Source organism: Bison bison, unplaced genomic scaffold (assembly GCF_000754665.1).
Source record: "Bison bison bison isolate TAMUID 2011002044 unplaced genomic scaffold, Bison_UMD1.0 scf7180017864062, whole genome shotgun sequence".
Lineage (NCBI taxonomy): Eukaryota > Metazoa > Chordata > Mammalia > Artiodactyla > Bovidae > Bison > Bison bison.
Genome location: NW_011494634.1, coordinates 1,463,917 through 1,484,819, shown reverse-complemented (window position 1 = coordinate 1,484,819; position 20,903 = coordinate 1,463,917). Strand labels below are relative to the sequence as shown.

The 20,903-nt window shown below is 47.2% G+C and overlaps 1 protein-coding gene across 3 annotated transcripts in view; it reads right to left on the bottom strand.

Annotated features, from left to right (window-relative positions):
- The window catches only part of ELK3 (ELK3, ETS-domain protein (SRF accessory protein 2)), a 69,967-nt gene that overhangs the window by 29,071 nt on the left and 19,993 nt on the right, over window positions 1-20,903 (bottom strand). For all 3 annotated transcript variants that reach the window (XM_010836295.1, XM_010836297.1, XM_010836296.1), the window contains exon 2: window positions 12,688-12,896. In XM_010836295.1, the coding sequence (XP_010834597.1) occupies window positions 12,688-12,894 (207 nt within the window). In that variant the 5' untranslated portion in view covers window positions 12,895-12,896. The remainder of the gene's footprint in view (window positions 1-12,687; window positions 12,897-20,903) is intronic.

Here is a 20,903-nt window from a genome sequence, read left to right as displayed (position 1 = left end):
GCCCCTGCCTCCTCTAGCCCCTGCCACCTGAACCCGAGGGGACACAGTGGTTGGCCAGCCATACCAGACTCTGCTGGGAACCTGTTATGGGCAGGCTCACCGCACACCGTCTGCCCTAGAGCAGCTACGAAAGGGCTCCTGAGACCCAACCCACGAGTCTGAACTGCCTCCCCTGGGGCAGTCGTCCTCCTTGGTCATGAGTTGAACAGAGCTTCCCTGCCACCCATAAAGTCCACATCCACTCAGAATCTCAAGATGAGACCTTATCTGGACGGAGGGCACATGTAATCAACTAAGGACGTCAGGATGGGATCGTCCTGGAGTGAACGTGAGCACTGAATTCAGTGACTGCGTCCCTACGAGAAAAGGAAAGATCCAGAGACACACACAAGGAGGAAGGCCAGGGGAAGGCAGGGGAAAGGATTGGAGGATGCAGCTACAAGTTAGGAAGCAAGGATTTCCAGGGGCCCTAGAAGCTGGAAACGGCAAGGAAGGAGGTTCCCCTAAGGCCTTCAGAGGGAGCCCAGTGCTGCTGACACCTCAGCTTCACACTTCTGACCTCCACAACTTGTAGGGAATACACTTCTATTGTTTTGAGCCACCAACTTGTGTGTTAATTTGTCACAGCAGCCCAAGGAAATATCCTCTCCTATCTTAATGTCTCTGTCCAGCAGGGTGGAGAGGCCTGGCCTTTCCTTCCCAGAGCTCGGCTGGCCTTCGGGCCATCATGTTGCCGAGGGCACGCAGGCGGGTGCAGCCTGGGCCGCCCTGGGTGCACTGTGGAAGCCCGGAGTGCACCCTGCACACAAGCGCGCACACGTCCACCCCCACTTGCAACTTCTAAGAATAACGCGCTGCCAATAAAGGGCTCCAACTCTGTCTCGGAGCTAACTGACTCCCGGCGGAGGTTTCCATGTGGTTTAGGATGAGATCTCTTTACTCTCTGGCACTGTGAAGCCGTCGGGCGAACTGCCCTTCCAAATCCTCCTGGCACTGCTGCTCAAGAAACTCTTGCTGCCCCACTGGGTGGTGGGGGGAGCCAGACCTCGTGACATTAAGGGCATCCTCTCACCCCCTCTGGGCTCGCAGCTGCTTCTCATTGGACAGGGAGTCTTGTCTCCCACTGGCCCCCTTTCAACACTCAAGGGTATTTTTATTAAAAGGCCTCCGGAATGTTAATAAAATAAAATGCAGAACTGCTCCCCTCTTTCCCCCGTGGGTGGGGGAGTTGTTGGCAGTGACCTCGATTTGAGCAGCCGCTGCCAGCACTGGCAGGTGGCTGGAGGGGGCGGGGGTCGGGGACCACAGGTGGTCTGGGAGCATGTTATCGTCTCATTCTGGCTTTGCCACCGATTTTCCTGAAACTTCGCTTCCACTCTCGGGTCTTCACATGGTAAATGAGGAGCAGGCATGGTAGGAGGGGATGTTAGGTCCCTTCCAGCACTGACATTCCAAGAGGGTAGATTTCCCTTGATGCTTTGTCTTGGTGCTCGCTCATCGTTCTCTCCATCCTGCGTTCATGCGGTCCCAGCTCCCAAGTGGCTCTGGCAAAAGAACCTGCCTGCCAACGCAGAAGATGTGGGTTCAATCCCTGGGTCGGGAAGACCCCCTGGAGGAGGAAATGGCAACCCACTCCAGTGTTCTTGCCTGGAGAATCCCACAGACAGAGTAGCCTGGTGGGCTACAGTCCATGGGGTTGCACAATCAGATACGACTGAGCATAGCACTGCGCTGTAGATGCTGAGAGTACTAAGGAAGGCCAGCTCCCAGTCAGTGAGGCAGGAACACAGAGCAGAGGAGACATCGCCAAGTGTCCACATCAGCAGGAGGAGGTGACACAAACAGGAGCTGGAGGATGACCGGGGCCCGGCAGGAGAGGCAGAGTGGGAGTGCAGGCACATGTGCAGTCTGGACAAGGGGCTGGGGCTGGGGCAGTGCAGCAAGGCAAGTCGGGCTGGGGCCAGATGGAGTAGAGAGCTTGGAACCTTTCCTGGAGGCCACAGGGAGCCAGGCAGGTGCACAAGCAGAGGGGTGCCATGCTCTGATCTGGCCTTTTTTATTTAATAGGTAAGTTTTTTGTTTCTAGTGTTTGCGCCAGGTGTCATGTGGGATCTTAGTTCCCTGACTGGGCATCAAACCCATGCCCCCTGCATTGGAAGTACAGAGTCTGGACCACCAGGGAAGTCCCCGATCTGGCATTCTTTAGGAAGCATCATCTGGACACACAGGAAGGGCAGGGTGTTCTGGGGTGTCCAGAACCACCACCTCATGTTTTCAGCAGGCTCGGAGGACAATGCCAGCAGTTCTTCCATTGTCGTTTCAAACAACAAACACTGGAGGTGATGCCCCTCTCCCTGCCTGCCTGGGGCAATCAACAATATTAGGAATACCGGATTCGAGTTTGAGTTCTTGGCCCTGCAGCTGTGTGACCCTCCAGCTTTATAGTCCTGAGCACAGGCCTTGGGGTTGAGACTCCTAGGTAGAAAGCTCTGCTGCTCAGCAGTTGTTACATCTTGAATCTGTTATTAACCTCACTGAGATTCAGTATCACCATCTCTAAAATGGGTCCACTGCCGACAGAGCCAATGGGCATTTCACATGCAGGGAAATGAGTTTCTAAACAGGGCCTAGCTCAAAACAGAGGCTCCATACATGTGAGCTTTCCCTGTTTCTGTCACAAATGTGGGGTAGGAACTGAGATAAACTGCCGCCGGAGCCCAAAGGAGATGGGAAGGAGGCGGCTCAGGGGAGCAGCTGGGCCCAGTGGGTGGGTGGTGGGCGGTGTGATGTGAGCACAAGGGTTTTTGTCAGTTTATCTCCACAACCACTCAATTTTCCTGCCATGAGAAGCCGAGAATCAGGAAGGCTCATGCCGGCAAGCTGGTGTGGGCTTGGGCAATGGCCTGACGTCAGTGGATTTGGCCAAGCTGCCAAGCGCTGCAGCCTCGTCAGCACAGTGTTGAAGTGACTCCCAAGACTCTAGGTGTTTCTTAGCAACGGCCCTATTTGGGGGAACACTGAGTGCCAAAGGGGAAGCTGGCTTGGAAGTTTGTGCAAGACAGGCGGCACCCCTAATCAACCCCCAGGGGCCCCCCAGCAGGTCGGCTCCCTCACGCCAGCTGCTCCCTCCCAGGGCAATGGGGGCCAGGCTGGAAGCCCTCCACGAGGCCAGCAGCTACCTCACAGGTTTCCAGGCAGCATCCCGGCCCAAAAGCTTGCAGAGAGGCCCTGGTCATCCCCGCGGCCCCCTGGCAAAACCCAGTTGCCATCTGTTGTACTTTTAACCATGCAAGCGGCTGACAGGACACGAAAGAAAAAAAAGACGTCCAATGAAACACGCCCGGCCCTCAATACTCAGACCCAGGGCTGAGCACACAGGACTGTCTGAAACACAAAAGACCCCCGAACAGAGTCCAAGATAGACGGGTCTTCTGTGAAATTTCACAACCCACGAAGGTGTTCTAGAAAGTACCAGGACACAAATGCTTGCTGGACTTTTGTTCTTTCTCCACTCTGACAGACAATACATCACATAATTTTCACAAAATTTATTTGGAGGAATTAAAGAATTCCACCCGGGCCAGGTTTCTTGGTGCAGGCACTTGGGTTCAGATATGTATTATTAATGCAAACATTTTCCTGTCGTGATTGCATACCCAATTTAAAATGAATTATCCAATTAAGTTAAGAAGGTGATGCATTCTGCTTCCAGGAATATGTTGCCAGTGACTCTGTCTTGACTGTTCTCCCCTAAAAACCCTTCCAATTAAGTTAAGACCGTTCAGTACATCGTGAGGCTAAGCCGGGAGGTTGCTGTGGAGACAGGAGGAGTCTTCATCATATCACTATTTCAATCTCCTGATGAGAAGGGAGCTGGCAGAGCTCTCAGCCTCCCCCTGGGATGAGTGTTCACTGCCAACAACAACAAGGACAAAAAGCTCTGTTGGACAGAAAAGGATGAAAGAGCGTGTAAGCTTCCAGATCTTCTGCAGCTACACAGAGAGTCATGGCTTGGGCTTTCTCAAGCAGAAGCCAGTTGGCGGGTGCATGCAAGAGGCAGACGCCACCCTGTCCCTTCTCTCCCCCTCGCTCTCGGTCAGTTCTAGAGGAGGCGTGCAGATCTGATGTGGAAGGTGGGACAGCACCAGCTCGGCCAGCAGACAGCAATCGACTGGTACCAGATAGCCACAAAGATCGGGGCTATGGGGTCAGACTGAGACACCACTGATGTCACGAAGAGTCAGGAAACACAGATGTTTATTTCTAAAATGCAAACCTGACCATGGCACTCTCTCGCGGACAGTCCTGTACTGGGTCTCCGCTGCCCTCACCATCAAGTTCATCCCCCACTCACTCTTGCCATCTCATCCCTCCTTCATTCCCTAAATAAACACTCAGACTCTTCCACACCTCCCGGTCTTTGCACATGCTGGTCCCTTCCTCAGTATATCCCTTCGCTACTTTTGTCAGCCTGGTAAATGTGTTCTTACTCAAGACCTGGGTCCCATGTCTGGACCTCTGGCAGCTTTGTCTCTGACTTTACAGGCTTCCCTGATGGATCAGATCGTAAAGAACCCACCTACAATGCAGGAGACCTGGGTTCAATCCCTGGGTTGGGAAGATCCCCCGGGAAGGGCATGGCAACCCATTCCAGTATTCTTGCCTGGAGAATTCCGAGGAGGAGGAGCTTGTGGGTTACAGTACATGGGGTCTCTCAGAGTTGGACATGACTAACACTTTACTGCAAGGTAGATACTAGAATCATGACCAAGCCAGCACTTTGCTATCATAACTGGTTTTCGTGTTTGTCTCCCTGAGCAGCTGCTAAACCACTCAAGGGCAGGGGGTATGTTTTCAAAGGAATGGTCTAACCATAGAAGAAAAGGCAGAGGTGAGAGAAAGCTACCATGCCAACTTGAGAAGGATGTACAGGCATATCTCAAGAGATACCACAGGTTTGGTTTCCCAGATCACCATCAATAAAGTGACCATCACACTAAAACAACTATCGCAATAAAGTGAGACACAGTATTTTTGGTTTCACAGTCCATATAAAAGCTATGTTTATACTATACTGTAATCTGTTAAGTGTGCAATAGCATTATATCTGAACAAACAACATATATACGTTTAAAATATTTTATTGATTAAAACAAATGCTAACCATCATCTGAGCAAGTCAATCTTCTTGAAACAGTAACATCAAAGATCACTGATCACAGATCACTATGACAAACGTAAAACTAATAAAAAACGTCTGAAATACCGTGAGAATTACCAGACTCATTCAACACAGGGTTGCCACAAACTTTCAATTCATAAAGAAGTGCAGTTTCTGCAAAGTGCAATAAAACGAGGTATGCCTGTATAATTAGAAACCACCTAAAAGTTGTCCATGAAGGGAGTAAATGCTGTGAGTCCCAGGGGTTCCCCATGCCCCTCACACTTAGGCCCATGGGTGCCAGCAGTAATCAGGGCCAGAGACAGGTGTGTTCTGGGTATAGATACTTCTCTTCCCCACCCCAGGACAAGAGATTTTAAAACCAAGTCTGCCTGATGTTATTAAGAGTTGCTAAACTATTTAATAAATAAAATCTCTGTGAGAAATCCTTATGTCTACATTAGGCTGTAGATGTACCTTCTGGAAGACTCGGTTTACACCTGAGAGAAAAAACCCTACCCCCAAAATGTAAGCCATCAGAACTTCTGATGCAATGAACCAGTCCACCTCTGAGGCTCACAGCAAGACAGCAAAACAAGTTGTTTGGTAGGAGATGACAGTGAAATGCCCAGGCGTGAACTGAACGTCCCATGTAGGTCTCTGTCCGCTCTGGTGTCTGCCCTTCATGGGCTCAGACACAGGTGTCCTCTCATGACCTGTGTGTTTCCAACCTGGGATTCAGAGCTTTGAGTCACTTCTTGAATAGCTTCTGGGTGGTTCTAATTATATAGGCATACCTTCTTTTACTATGCTTTGTAGATACTGTGTTTTTTACAAATCCAGGATTGGGGCCATTGGGATCAGTAAGTTTTTCTTCTAATCTGTGTCTTGTATTAAAGTCCTCTGCTCTTTCAGGGCATGGAACCCCTGAATTTCCATAGACTCTGAAACCCTTTAAGGTGGGGCTCATCTTCATGGCCTTCGTTCCACCCTGGGGACCCAGCTCTGTGCCTGGTCCACGGTGAGCACACTGTGACGTTCTGTTCATAGAGTCTAGTTTCACATCTGCAGTTGAATCGAGCTGCTGTACATGTCACAGGAACAACGATCATTTAGGATTCGATCAATCAAACCACAATCTCCAAAGCTCTCCTTTGGTGCGTAACTGTGAAAATCTAAATGCAAGCCCAGGAGTGTCAGAAATCATATACATCATATGGGTTGAAGTGTGCTCCCAAAAAGGTAGGGGAAGGCTTAGTTACAGGACCTGTGGATGTGACTTCACAGGGGTGAGCAAGTTAAGATGAAGTATCGAGGGTGAACTCTAATTCAATACACCTAGTGTCCTTTTAAGAGGGAAATTTGGACACAGGGAGCAATGCCATGGGATGACAGAGTCAGAGACTGGAGCTACAAGTCAAGGAATGCCAAGGACTGACAATCACCACCAGAAGCTGGGAAGAGGTGAGAAAGGATTCTACCCCAAGTCTCAGAAGGAATCTGGTCTTGCTGACACCCTGACTTCAGCTTCTAGCCCCCAGAACTGTAGAACAAATATCTGCAGTTTTAAGCCCCCCACTTACTGGCAAATTGTTATAGGAGCCCTAGATAATTAATACAATAACCAAAAGGCAGTAACTTTTTTCTGACACGTATTTAGCGTCAGCTTTCACGATAGAAGTGATTTGAATCTGGGTGGAGGCCACTTCACTATGTTACCCGTTTGCTCATTCATTTGCTTCCAATACTTACTGAGCCCCAGGTACATGCCAGACCCTGTGCAGAGCACCAGAGTGACGGAAGTGGGTGAGCCAGGAGCCTGTGGTGTAGATGGCTCTGTGAGTGGTCACAGAAACAAACGCCTGCACCGCCGGGCAGTAAGTCTTAAAACACAGATAATAGAAATGATGGGCATTTTTATCATGTGTCCTTACCAGGTGCTGATCAAACCAGCCAATCCTAAAGGAAGTCAACCCTCAATACTCATTGCAAGGACTGATGTGGAAACGCCAGTATTTTGGCCACCTGATGCGAACAACCGACTCATTGGAAAAGACCCTGATGCTGGGAAAGATTGAGGGCAGGAGAAGGGTACGACAGAGAATGAGATGGTTGGCATCACTGACTCAATGGACCTGAGTTTGAGCAAGCTCCAGGAGATGGTGAAGGACAGGGAAGCCCAGTGTGCTGCAGTCCATGGGGTCGGAAGGAGTCAGATGGGGTCAGAAAGAGTCGGACACGACGGAGCAACTGAACAACCACCAGGTGCTGAGCACACGGTCACACGTGCGCCTCACACAATCCAGGGAGGAAGGTGCTTTTCAGTGCCCACTTCCCCATCAGGGATCCGAGACACAGGGATGGAGACACTAGGACTCTACCAGGATGGCGCTGACCCCAAAGGGAGCACGAGGAGGGGGAGGCTCGCCCCACCAGGGGAAGCACGGGGAAGTGTCTGATTAGGAGGGGAGGGAAGTGTCATTTAAATATGAAAGCATCTTTGCAAGCTTAATTTTCAAATCAGCCAAAATATATATTAAAAAGCACCACAGGGACTTCCCTGGTGGTCTAAGTGGTTAAGAATCTATCCCTGGTTGGGGAACTAAGATGCCACACGCTGAGAGGCAACTAAGTCTGCACACCACAACTAGAGAGCACACGCAGCAACAAAGATCCACGTGTCACAAATAAGACCCGACAGAGCCAAAATAAATAAATAAATATTAAAAAAAAAAAAAACAGCACAAAGCATTTCTTAGCATGAGTAAGAAGAGCTGTAACACCCAGGACATGCACGATCCCCCCACCCCACCCCAGAGTGTGCTGGTGCAGGACGCTGGCACAAAGTCCTAACTTCCTTCTTGACACCTGCCTGAATTGTTCAAGTAAGTGCTCAGGGAACTAGCCTCTGCATTATTATTGTGGCTTAGCACTTGGCAGCACTGAACACGCTTGGGTGCTGTTCTTAGCCCTGTTGTTGTCATCCATTTGCTCAGTCGCGTCCGACTCTTTGCAACCCCATGAACTACAGCATGGCGGACTTCCCTGTCCTTCACCAACTCCTGGAGCTTGCTCAAACTCCTGTCCATCCAGTCAGTGATGCCTTCCAACCATCTCATCCTCTGTCGTCCCCGTCTCTTCCTGCCTTCAATCTTTCTCAACATCAGGGTCTTTTCTAATGAGTCGGCTCTTCGCATCAGGTGGCCAAAGTATTAGAGCTTCAGCTTCAGCCATCAGTCCTTTTAATGAATATTCAGGACTGATTTCCTTTAGGATTGATTGGTTTGATGTTCTTTCAGTCCAAGGGACTCTCAAGAGTCTTCTCCGACACCACAGTTCAAAGGAATCAATTTTTCAGTGCTCAGCCTTTTTTATGGTTCAATTCCCACATCCATACATGTCTACTGGAAAAACCATAGCTTTGACTAGACGGACCTTTGTCGGCAAAGTAATGTCTCTGCTTTTTGATACACTGTCTAGGTTTGTCATGGCTTTTCTTCCAAGGAGCAAGCAGTTTTTAATTTCATGGCTGCAGTCACCATCTGGAGTGATTTTGGAGCCCAAGAAAATAAAGTCTGTTACTTTTTCCATTGTTTCCCATCTATTTGCCACAAAGTCATGGGACCGGATACCATGACCTTCATTTTTTGAACATTGAGTTTTAAGCCAGCTTTTTCACTGTCCTCTTTCACCTTCATCAAGAGGCTCAGCCCTAACCATGTGTTAACTTAGCTAATCCCTACCACAATCCTATGACATAGTCTCTACTCTTATACCCGTTTTACAGAAAAGAAAGTTGAGCCAAGAGAAATTAGGCAAGCACTTAGTCATGGAGCTGGATTTAAATCCAAACCATGTAGCCCAGAGTTAATGCTATTATTGTAGTTTTCACTGTGATAATCTGCCCAAGGGCGGGCTGGCAGGGGGAGTGTGTGTAGGGAGACTTGAGGGCATTCTCTTGAGGAAAAAGGATTAAAGAGCCTCAGCTCCAACCTGGTCCCATTAGCCTAAACATTGTTCTCTGATGTCTTCTGCAAAGTTTTGCATACATTTTCCACTTTTTCCCTCTGCCCATTTCTAAATATTATTAGAATGGGTTAAAAATGTAACATGTAGCATATAAAAACAATAACGTCCTCATGCCTGCTTACTCTGGCAGGAAAACTTGCCTATTAGGACAAATCAAGGGACGTACAGTTTCAACAGGGAAGAGATGTTAGCTGGCAGAGAAGGGGAAAGACAATAGGAACAAAGCAGCAGCTGACAAGGTGGGGAGTCACCTAATGTATGCCACGTGCAGAGCAGGTTCTGGGCAAGTGTCAGGGGAAAGCGGAGGAGGGGGAGCGGGGACAAGGAGGAAGGGGACTGAGGAAGGCATGAAAGGCAGACAGGGTCACAGGAGGGCTGCATGACCATGAGAAGCACATGCAGTGCAGGTCGGGGCACAGCAAGGGTGCCCATATGGTCAGGGGCTCCACATTCACAAAGACCTTCCTCGAACCTACCTCTCAGGTGAGAGATCAGATCATGTAAGAGTGCCATTTTTGTGGATCAAAAATAGTTAGATGCTGGCAATTTCATACCATTCAATTCATACATAGAGTCCTAGAGTCACACTGACAAAACTGAAAAAAGTCTTAATCACAAAATGTAAAATACAACTTTTCACCCTTATTTCATTGCTTCTCCCCCTTTCTTCCCCCTTTCTGTTCTTTCTCTCCCCTCACTCACTCAGGCCCCCCGTCCCTTCTTCATGTCCTCTCCATGTTGTCCCTCCTTTTTTCACTTAAAACTATATTTAGTGTCTGGTGTCAGGACTCCCCTTGAGGTTCAGTGATTAAGAATCCACCTTCCAATGCAGGGGTCATGGGTTCGATCACTGGTCGGGGAACTAAGAGCCCACATGCCTCGGGGCAACTAAGCCTGCTTGGCGCAACTACCAAACCCACGCACCGCAACTAGAGAAGCCTACATGCCACGATGAAGATCCAGCACGGCCAAAACAAATAAATAACTTAAAATTTAAAAAAAATTATATTAAAAAACCAACAGCCCTGTATTCAGCGTCTAATGACCATTGCAGGTCTCAAGAGAAAGAGTCAAACGGCCGAGCGCACACACATACACATATGGTGTATATGTTCCCGAGGAAGGAGGAAGGGCGTCTTCTCCTGGCGGCTGAGCTGGCAGGACACCTGGACAAGAGCCACGCTGGCCCTCACTGCCAGCGCTAGCTGGCAGCACGAAGGTCACGTGGCCAGGCCTTAGCTCAGCCCAGCAGGAGAGGAAAGGGACACCAGGGGTGAGCAGGCCACACTGGCCACTCGGGCCCGGGGTGCTTGATAAAAACAAAAACGTCTAAGGCTGTGATACCCTTTGTGCTGTCTGACTGCCTACCTGGAAGTCAGGTGCTCAGAGGCACAGGAAACAAATGGTTCAGAAGGCAGGGCGTGTGCCTTCCGGTCAGGAGCGTGGGCACCCTGGCTCTACCGCTCTCTGGCTGCAGGACTGTGGGCAAGGTTTCCCATCAAAGGCCCACGTCTTTACCTGTAAAGGGAGAGACGCCCGCAGGACAGTCTCAGGGGGTGTGGAGACCAGGCTGTACAAAACGTGCAGGGTGACTGTAGAATCTGAAATTGCTTTCCCCAGAGATTTAAAAATCTGCCCAAGGGAGATCAGATGTAGACTGAACTGCATGACTTGGCCTGTCTCTTGAGGAAGTCACCTTAATCCTCTGATCTCTCTTTGGGCTGAAATCCCACAGTCCTCCGTCCCAATGCCTGGGCCATGTGAAAAAGGGGAAACCGAGTCACAGACACCAAACCCCTTTTCTGTGACACCTTGATTTAAAACTATAAAATTACTTTTTTTTTTTGTCAGTCTCAAAGTCACGCTCTTAGGCATTCTGCCAGCCAGCAAGATGACAGTTTTCCTTCAGAGGGCCCCAATTTTCACTGTGTGACTTAGAACCTGGGAAAAAGGCAAAACAATAAACCATCTGTGAGGCTTTCAGACAGTGCCATTTGTGAGAAGTGCTTTTTACATCTTGGTAGGACTCTGCATTAAGCTGGCATTAATTAATTGCTACATTAAAGGGAAGCACCTTTAACATTTCAATGACATAATCATATGCAATTACGATCATATAAAGGAACACTTTATAATTAACGATGCCGCCACTTCCTGAAATGTGTAATCCTTCTGTCTTGAATTCCAAAGAGGTTGGCAGGAGGAAGGCACTAAAGATAGTTCAGGAACTAATATTTAAATCAGTTTTTAATTCACCTTTCAACATGAATAGTAAAACCGGAACAAAAGCTTACCCTTATTAGGACTCCAAATCTTTATGTCTATGAGGCTAAATATTCAGCAACAATAGCTCCACACAGAAACGGTCAACAATTACAGGCCTGAAATGATTACCCCTCAAGAGCAATAATTTTGCCCCAGCAGTCACATCAATTGCTTTTCCAGAAACGCATTACAGCTCACTCCGACTGTCCAGGCTTTGGAAACTATGCTGTGTTATCATTAATAGAGCACTCTGACTTATTTCCGGGACTTAAACATGAGAATGGTTTTGCTTTTAATTAGGGAGGTTTCCCATGAAGTCGTGATCCCTGAGTACCAAGCATTATTCTAAGTGTTCCACATGTGTTTGCTTGTTTAGTTCTGCACAGAGTCCTGAGCCCACACTATTTGAGCCCCATTTTATAAATGAGGACAGCAGGCACCCAAATGTTAAATAGCTTGCCCCAGGTACCATCCCCTCCCCACCCTGGAAAAGCCTGTTTGAGTGATTCACAAACCAGACCGGATAAACACACTTTCTCGATTGTCACATTCATTCTGTCACTCTACCTGTGACGGAGGCCACAGAACCTCCCTGCACCTAATTTCTGTTGTGAGCAAATTTTTGCAGCAACCACCAAAGAAAACGCAGAGGCAACAAAATTTGACCCACGGTCACACCTAAACGGTAGACCTCCCTGGTGGCTAAGTGATAAAGAACTCGCCTGCCAATGCAGGAGATGCAGGTTCAATCCCTGGGTCGGAAAGGTCCCTTCGAGAAGGAATGACAACCCACTCCAGTATTCTTGCCTGGAAATCCCATGGACAAAGGAGCCTGGCAGGCTACATTCCATGGGGTCGAGAAAGAGTTGTACACAACTCATCAGACTAAACAACAAAAACACCATCACCTAAAGGGCTGCCAGAAAAAAAATCCCTACAGCCCAGCCTTTCTTAAACAGCAACCAAACTTGCATCAACAGCCCCTATCTGATGCCCTTCATGGTACACTCCCTGGAGAAGGAAATGGCAACCCACTCCAATATTCCTGCCTGGAAAATCCCATGGACAGAGGAGCCTGGTGGGCTACTACTGCACTGGGTCGCAAAGAGTTGGACATGACTGAGCACGCACATGCGCGCACACACACACTGTACACTATTTTCCGCTGTCCTCAGGGGACTGTGAGGGTCGCTCCCTCCCCGTGACAGCCTCCCGAAACGGCCGAGGTTTACCTTGTCATAATAGTATCGCAGGGCTCTGCTCAGCTTGTCATAGTTCATGTTTGTTTTGTTTTTCCGGAGTCCCCACAGCTTGGCCACTTCTTCTGCTTTGAGGAGCTTGAATTCACCATCGTTGGAAGTCCAGCAGATCAGGTGCTCATGTTTCTGGTCCAGCAGTAACTGCAACAGGAACTGCCACAGCGTGATTGCACTCTCCATACCTGGGGAGGGAGGGCCGCGTCAGTGCAGCTGCCAAGGCTGGGGAGGGGGCCACCTCAGCACCACCCCCGACCCCAGCGAACCTCAAGTGCCTTCATTTCCATCCCAACCGGCCACTCTGAATCATATCTGGCTGCATGTCTGCAAAACAGCCACGACTCAGAAATACAGGGAAGCCCTGTGACCCTGGTGTTTGCCACACACATCCCCACAGGGGACAGGGTTACACTGGGAATGATATGAAAAAAATGATTAACAGATTGCCCCTTCCTGGAATCAGTCCTCATACAAACGATTGCCCATACAATGCACATGGTGTCTGGACCCATTCATCCTATCAGCTCCCTCGCTGGTCAGCCTCTAGGCTGTTACCTGGATGAAACACTGGAGCCGCTAAGTGTGGTTACGTAGGGGCCAGGGGTATGCCAATAGGTGTGACTGCATGAGGAGCTTCTTTCTGTATTCCCAGTGCTCTGATAACGCAGCCCAATGCCCGACTGATACATGCTTAAAGACCCGAGGAATTGTCTCTTTCTCAGGCACTTGTCACGTTGCAGATAGAAACACCTTTTGTGGGACTTCCCTGGTGGTCTTAGATTCTGTGCTCCCAGTGCAGGAGGTCTGGGTTCAATCCCCGGTCAGGGAACTAGATCTCACCTGCCACAGCTAAGAGTTCGCATGCCACAACTAAAGATCCCACAGGTGGTAAATAAGACCCCACACAGCACCCCCCCAAAAAAACCCACCATTGTCACAAGCACAGAGATGGGAAATGCATTCTTTTCTTCACTATGAGAAGGAAGCCTATAAAATGTTATCTTTTCCCCTTGACTCTGTTGAGGACTTTGTAAATGCTGTTCCTTCTGACTAAAATGCTGTTCCTCAGCTTTGGAGCTTGGTGAAATCCTACTCATCCATCACTACCCAGTTCATATGGGACCTTCTCAAGGAAATTTTTCCCCTCTCCCAGGCATTTCCCAACTTCAGACATTTGAAGACTTTCATGGCAATGGATACTGACTGTAAAAATAACAACAATGCCCATTTGTCTCATCAACAATTGCACATTAGGAAAGGAGAGGCGGTTAGGCTGGTCTCAAGAGCTTCATCATAGCTCAACCCTCATGACTGGACACGTGAAGTGCCCTGGGTTTTGATCTGGGAAAGATGCTGGAATGAGGAAGCCCAGGATGGCCAGAGGGTGGAAAACTGGCTTCTGGCACACACAGAAGCTTTGAAGGCCAGTTGTGAGGTGGGGACAAAGCCAGAGAGAAGTAGGGATCATGCCGTGATGCAAAGAGGAAACACTGAAGCCCCAGGAGGCAGCCAGGGTGACAGGAACAAGGGAGCGGTGAGAAACACACGACTCGGGAGACCCAGAAGCCAGAGTAACAGCCTTAGGGACACTTATCTGTACCAATATTTTTGTCAGTTCCACACCTCCTCGCTTGCATTTCTCTTAAAGGGGCAGCTTTCAGACTGACGAATCATTTTTTTCCCTTTCCACACGGGGATCCATGTGAAAAATACCTAGCTTTCCAGTAAGTATTTATTTCCTTATTTCCTTTCATGTGTTCAGCCAAAAGAACACATTTTACTGTTTCTCTGAGCAACATGGGTTTCTCGGTTAAAGAGAAACAGAATAGCAATGTTCTTCAAATACCCATAGGGCATTTTTTATTCACGGCTCTTTAAAGGAGATATTCTTTTCAGAAATCAATCTTCACCACAATGGCCACTCAGTCCGTAAGACAATAAATCACCTCCTTGTTGGATCAAAACAGCCTTTTGTATCTCATGAGTCTCGTAAACACATACAGCAGCCCGCCAGCTCCAACTCCGAATATGAGCTTCTGATTATTTGAGGACGGACCACAACTTTTCCCCCATCATTGGCACTAAGAATTGCTAACATTGTCTCAAATTCTTCAGTGTTTTCTCACCCAAACCCTTCAGACAGTAAGCTTTCAAATATCTCTAAAATTTTAAAGTGGATGCTCGGAGGAACCTGCTCCAAAGGGTAGAAGGCTGCCAGTGGGTGTGGAGGTCTGGATGGAAGGGATTCCTGGGTCGGTGGCTCTAGTCACTCACACCTCCCCCATCTCTGATATGAGCCATATGTTCAGATGGAACAGGAGGACAATGTAAACATCTCCATGTGTTTCACACTTAGTGCTTCTACCAACCAGGACTCCTCAGAGCTTCTTGTGCTTCCTGGAATCCCTTTCCATGGCACTCCAACCGTGTGTATTGGAGCCATGTGTCCCAGGCATAAACGATGAGGACCTACTATACAGCAGACCAGATAAATGTTCTCAGTCTTTCACTTCTCCCTTTCAAGTGGCCATGCAGCAGTGCCCAGAATGGGTAGAGTACTTTTCCCCCATCCCACTGATATTTGGGGATGGCCACGTTATTCGATTTGGCCAATGGAATGATGAGCAGAAATGGCGATGTGCCATTTCTCAGCTGAGGCCTAAGAGGCTTCCTATGTTTGCACTTTTCCTCTTGTGTTCCTGTTACTACTGTGAAGCTGTGGCGCAAAAATGAGACATGTGGAGCCAATCTGAGCTCGACCCAAAGCCTGGAGCCAAGTCCCACAAATCACAGTCTGAAGCAGTGTCCCTGAGGTCAACCAATGAGAAAAATAAATGTTGCTGTATACCAGTGACTCTCAGTCTGTTTGTTATGCAGTATTATAGCAGCAAGAGCTGACTATTACAATGTCCTGGTCTAAAAAAACTCTCTTTGCTGGGGTATGATATCTTTACACTGTAAACTTACATTTATAATCATGAGGTATGTCTAGGCATGAAAAAGCATGTTATGCAGGGGGATTGGCCAATCCTGTCTTTACTCTGAGGGTTACAAGTGGGCCACATAAATGACCATGGGTGCTATGGCATGGCCTACAGCAAAGGTAAAAGGAGGAAAGAGGGAAAGAAAGGGGAGATACAAGAGAGGAAAGTGAAAGGGCAGAGGAGCACAGGGTAAGGACAAGGACACCCTCATCAGGGCCCTGCCAGATTTCCAGAACTGATGAGCTGGGCCAAGGAGAGGCACAAGCTGAGCGCCAGGAATCACAGAGCTGCCCCCCACACACACTCAGAGCTTTGGTGAGGCTGGGTGGGTTGAGGAATGTCCCCTTCCTCCCCCGTCACTCTCCCACATGGAGGTGTCGGACCCAGGCTACCGCTGAGGGTGGGAGGATTCCTCAGAGGGTTGATGCGAGTGGCAGGGCTACACTGGAGGTGACTAAGCCATCTAGCCACTCCTGCCTAAAGCACGACAAACCCGCCTCTGACAGCCCCATTCTCCTTCTCCAGCCCTTCAGCCACTCCATGCCGGTGGATCCGCCAGCTTCACTGAATGTGCAGTCACACAAGTCTTTGCTGTGAGAAATCCAGCCACACATGCCTCAGAGATGAGTCTCAAAAACATTGCCAAACGAGCTTATCACATCTACAAACATCTGTCACCCACTTCTACACTTGGCAGAAGTCACGCTGGGAGGCAGTGGGCCCCCCACGGCCACTGTGGACTCCACCCTTGCCACCCTCTCTGGTGATGGAAGTGGCTGAGTATATGCGGGGCAGTGGGCACACGGTAGGGCTTGGGGTGGGCAGGTCAGCAACTGATCTCACCACTGTGGTTCCCACCACTAAGATGCTCAGCGTTTCCTTGATTTTAGTTCCAACCTTAGTAACTATGATTCAGTGTCATCATTTACACAAGTGTTTTCACACACAGTCATGCTTCACACCTTTGCCAGCCACAAACTTTGCCCCCTCAAGGACACAGGCAAAGGAAAGAGTCTAACACATGACTGGGGAACACACTCTCCCCCCAACCACCAACACATATTAGCAAAATTAATATACCTCTCACCAAAAAAAAAATTATTTTTAGTGTTTTTAAAAATAATTAATTCCTTGATGCCTAGAATCCTTAATAAAGTCCTATGTCTTAACATGAAGGTACAATCAAGTCCAGTGTATCTGGCTGCCATTATGAAGAATGTATGTAATTCAGGCAGCATCCTGTGGCTCTTACTAAATAAAAAGTTCAAGAAGGGACTGATACTTGACATTTATGTTTGATACATTATTATACAAGCGGGGGTCTGCTTTAACGTAATATGTCTCATCAGCCTAGCCTCATTTAGCTGACTTCCCACAACTCTCCACTTAAAATATGTAGAATACATGAAAGAAATGCTAATGCTATAATTTTCTTTAAAAAAAATTTCCCAAATCAAACTTTAAGCTGAGTAGAAAATGTTACTCTTCCTCCCCTGCCCCATGCCTTATTTTGAATGGATAAAATTTTATCCGGTAGGATAATGCCATTCTTTTCTTTTTCCAAGAGTTGATAAAATGTAATGTTTAACATGAACACACAATCCTTAGAAATCTTAAAATCTCATAAAATAATTTGATAGCTGCAAAATCATTGATGGTTTTTAAATTATTTTTAATTTCACAGAAAGCACATGATTCTATTCTTATTTTTCTTTTTCCTCTTTTTTCAAGGTTAAATTTTTATTGATTGAAAGAGTCTTTAAATTTTACAGTGCTCATAATGCCATGCTTAATGTGAACATTAAGCACTGCACTTTTATGTTTAGGAGGATCCACTGTGAAAGCATCACTGCTCTTGCAGGAAGAGGTGCCCTCCGTATCAGGTCCTCTCTGTACCATCCCTGACCGCATCTCGACCCTGCCGCCCACTGCAGATGGTTTCTCTCTCAGCACTTCTACTGGAACTAACCCAAGACCACGGTCACAGCAGCTGACAAGGCCTCTTCCAGGCCTCTCCAGAGAACAGAGCTACCTGCTATTTGCCCCAGCTGTTCCTTCTCCTTTGTAATTTATAGCCTAGATATTGCCATGGTGGAGGATAGTTAGATCATTTAAATCAGTTTGTCAAATCTGAATAACACACATCCCTCCTTTGGAAGGAGCAGGAGGCAAAAAATTAATAGGTCTTCATGTGGGCAAATCATCTTCACTAAATATCTTATTATAGTCTGCCTTCAATATTAAGAAGAAAAATGGATATAAGTGCCTCAAGGTTTATAGTTCTTATACAACCAGCTGATCGCTCCCACCCTATGCAAATTAACAATTAATCTTACATATGACACAGGATACTTGGTTGAGAGACAACCAACACAGAAGTTATAGCCATGTAAGGTATTTTGAGTAAGATGTGTTTATACAATTATACCCTACAAAGAGGAGAGAGACTCAATTCTCTCTCTACCTTTTTCAATTTTTTTTGAGTATCCATTTTATGCCAAGACACTCTCTGGGTATTTGGGGCACATCAGAGACAAAGGAGATGAAGATCTCTGTCTTCATGAATCTTACATTCTAATGGGAGAAGACAGGCCAAAAACAACAAACATATGACTATTACAACACAATATTTTGGAAAAACAGTGTTACAGGGAAAGGCAACCAGAGCAGGTTAAGGAGGTGGGAGCCTGGGGTGTGTGAGCAGAAGGTCATGGAAGGCCTGATTGAGAAGCTAAGAACTGAGAAATACCTTTGTTAAAAAATAATTTTCAAAATGGGTTAAAATCGTGGCTCTCCTACAGATATAAAATGAAGACATGTTAAAGATTTTATTTCACTCATTAGTCAACCAGGGAACTTGGCAGGTGTTCTAACAAGTTCAAAAAAGAATCTGAATAATAAAGGCATTTATAAATTAGGAATACTGAAATGAATGCACAAACAGGGGTGACAGGGGAGTCAACTGAACTCTACAAGACAGGAGAGAATTTGCATACCTACAGACAATAATTATTTTTGTTATCAGCTATCTCTAATTAGTAGATTGTAAAATACCTTCCATAAAACCAGAATCACATCCTCCGCAGGAGATTAGAGTCTAGACAATGCACAGTTTTTTGTGGAAGCATAATTATTTTCTACAACTTGCAGCAGATGAGAGGGTGAACTGCTTCTGTCTACTTAGAAGGCTACACAGTGAGGAAGAGCAGATTCAGAGCCAGACTATCTGGGTTCAAATCTAAGTACCAGTCCTATTTGGCTGTGGGACTTTGGTTAAGTTACTTAACCTTTCTGTGCCTCAATGACCTCATAAGGAAAATGGAGATGATGATGATAAAAGTGTCTCCCTTATAGGGCTGTTGCAAGGATTACATGAGTTACTAAGAACGCACTCGAACTACACTTGGTACATAGTGTTATTCCAAAGTTTACTATTATTTTTTAACAGACACTTCTTCATAAATCATGTTGTGAGGATATTTGGCCTTCACCTAGCTCAAAGGCATCATTTAGATACTATATAGATCTTGGTTCTTTGTTCATTAGGCAATGATTCCACAATAGGCACTGATATCCAGGAAGAATCTTCCAGCTCTTTGGTGACTGTTGTTTATAAGGTGACCTAGAATATGTTTCGGAGAAGGCAATGGCACCCCACTCCAGTACTCTTGCCTGGAGAATCTCATGGACGGAGGAGGCTGGTGGGCTGCAGTCCATGGGGTCGCTAGGGGTCGAACACGACTGAGCGACTTCACTTTCACTTTTCACTTTCATGCACTGGAGAAGGAAATGGCAACCCACTCCAGTGTTCTTGCCTGGAGAATCCCAGGGACGGGGCAGCCTAGTGGGCTGCCATCTATGGGGTGTCCCAGATTCGGACACGATTGAAGTGACTTAGCAGTAGCAGCAGCAGAATATGTTTATGTGGGTTTTTAAAAAGACTATCATCAAAAGATGAAAAAACATCAACAGATACACACTACTATATATAAAATAAATAACAAAGACCTACTGTATAGCACAGGGAACTATATTCACTATCTTGTAATAATCTATAATGGAAAAGAATCTGAAAAAGAATATATATATAATGAATCACATTGTTGTGCACCTGAAACTAACACATTATTAATCAACTATATGTCAATATTTTTAAAAGTCAAAAAACAGATTTTCAAAACTTCTGGCAGAAAACTCAGATCCTGAACACATGTCTGCTGCCTTCAGCTTAAGAAACCCTGGTGTAAAATGCTTATCCTGAAGCTTCCAGGTTGTTTCTCTAGCAAAGACAGCCCTTGGGTGTTCACACCTCCCTTGGGACTAGTTCTGCCTTGATCTATCTTGTGCCCCTGGAGCAGGGAAGGGAGTTAAGGAGACAAGAACCATTGGCTCCAAAAGAGGTAGAAGAAGGGCTCTAAAATGACGATCCAAGGGACAGCCATGATGACACTGCCTGTGAAGACGGAGCCCAACTGGGGAGCATTCCCCGGGCTGCTCACGGCGGAGGTGGACCAAGCGTGAAAAGCTTGTCCGTGGCACAGAGAGGGAGGGAGGGACATTTAGGCAGACTCTGAGCAGTCACTTTCCACCCTCATTCTGTGTTTTCAACTCTTTTTGTCTTTAAAGAACACAAATAGTATCCTTGATTCACTCTTTCATCTGGAGGGAGTCTCAAACAGAAGGAGGCTATAGACTGAATATACTGATCACTCTCGTCACCGTCCCTCTGCCCACTTTGTCAAATAAATGAATGAGTAAGACTGAGGTTAGTACAGGCCTCAGTCTGTGCCCTTAACCACTGTTACACTGCCTCCCACCAAGAGCAAGGAACTCGCATCAGGATCAGGACTGGGAGCAGGCTACTGGAGAAGGCTTGCTAGAGGACTAAGCTTGAGCAGACCCTTGAACAAAAGGGTGCGCAAAATCTGAAAAGGGTGAGAGGATTTGATCAACACCCCTCCTTCAAAAGCGTAGAGCTAGAGTTCTGTTCAGAGGACCGCGCCCGTGATTTCTCCCCTTTCCTTGTTAACATTTAGCTTCTGTTGGGTCATAAAAACCAGGTTCTGGTACAGATGAATAATTCATGGAGTTGTGTCATCAGGAGAAAGTCTTGCCGTAGGAGAGCATTTGAAGTTCTAGGGGGTGGAAGGCAAGAAAAGATCACTCTTTCACCTTCAAAAAGAAAAAGGTAAGAGGAAAGAATAAGAG